Source organism: Saimiri boliviensis, chromosome 9, assembly GCF_048565385.1.
Source record: "Saimiri boliviensis isolate mSaiBol1 chromosome 9, mSaiBol1.pri, whole genome shotgun sequence".
Classification (NCBI taxonomy): domain Eukaryota; kingdom Metazoa; phylum Chordata; class Mammalia; order Primates; family Cebidae; genus Saimiri; species Saimiri boliviensis.
In genome coordinates this window covers 120,471,338-120,472,604 of record NC_133457.1, presented here as the reverse complement: position 1 = coordinate 120,472,604, position 1,267 = coordinate 120,471,338, and the positions used below count along the sequence as shown (strand labels likewise).

Sequence of the window (1,267 nt, the reverse complement as noted above, 5' to 3'; positions counted from 1 at the left end):
TATTTACAATAGCATCAAAAAGAATAAATTTTAAGAATAAACCTAATCAGCGAGAACAGCTCCGGGAATCCCGGCTGCGGCTGCGGCGCGCGGGTCTCTGCCGCGGCAATTGACATTCCGTTTCCGTTGTCGGCCTCTTCTGCAGGACCTTCTCCCCAAAATGTGACAACCAAAAATGTCCTCAGACATTGCCAGATGTTTCTCGGAAGCAAGATCGCTCCAGGTTGAGATCCACAGAGGAGCCATATATTGAAGACCATGTCTGGGAGCTTCTACTTTGTAATTGTTGGCCACCATGATAATCCAGTTTTTGAAATGGAGTTTTTGCCAGCTGGGAAGGCAGAATCCAAAGACGACCATCGTCATCTGAACCAGTTCATAGCTCATGCTGCTCTCGACCTCGTAGATGAGAACATGCGGCTGTCGAACAACATGTACTTGAAAACGGTGGACAAGTTCAACGAGTGGTTTGTGTCAGCATTTGTCACTGCGGGGCATATGAGATTTATTATGCTACATGACATAAGACAAGAAGATGGAATAAAGAACTTCTTTACTGATGTTTATGATTTATATATAAAGTTTTCAATGAATCCATTTTATGAACCCAATTCTCCTATTCGATCAAGTGCATTTGACAGAAAAGTACAGTTTCTTGGGAAGAAGCACCTTTTAAGCTGAATGCAGGAAATTCTGAAACAAATGATGTCACCACAATGGCGTATACTCAGGAATGTGTACATTGTAAGTTACTTGATTAAATAGCCTGGAAAACTTTTGTGTAGTCTCAGCTGATCTAAACCTAATGAAATTCCTTTTATATTTAAAAATCGTACATTCTGTCTCATGTCACGTATCAATTGGTATTTCCTTGTGAACAGTGTTATTTATAAAGAGCTCGTTATCGAAAATAAGTATTTTTATTTAAAAATTGGGAATAAGCTTTTGACTTGCTCAATTCAGATAGGTTGATCTTTTGCTTTTTTGAGATGGAGTTTCGCTCTGTTGCCCAGGCTGGAGTGCAATGGCGCTTTGCCCTCTGCAACCTCCGCCTCCCGACTCCAAGTGATTCTCCTGCCTCAGCCTCCCAAAGTGCTGGGATTACTGGTGTCAGCCACCATACCCAGCCCAGATAGGTTGATCTTAATGTAACAATCTCAAAACAAATGTCATAGTCAAGATTTGGTAGATAGATTGAAAGCTAAATATTTAAAACTAAAATATTCTGCAGTTGGGAATGAAATGTGATAGCACATAATAAATGTTA

General features: G+C 40.4%; 1 protein-coding gene across 1 annotated transcript; it reads left to right on the top strand.

The window, feature by feature from the left end:
* Positions 1 to 232: 232 nt before the first annotated feature.
* On the top strand, positions 233 to 921 carry LOC101033703 (trafficking protein particle complex subunit 2). The gene has a single exon (XM_003932613.4). The coding sequence runs from the start codon at positions 259 to 261 to the stop codon at positions 679 to 681; it is 423 nt and encodes a 140-aa protein (XP_003932662.1). The 5' UTR covers positions 233 to 258; the 3' UTR covers positions 682 to 921.
* Positions 922 to 1,267: the final 346 nt, after the last annotated feature.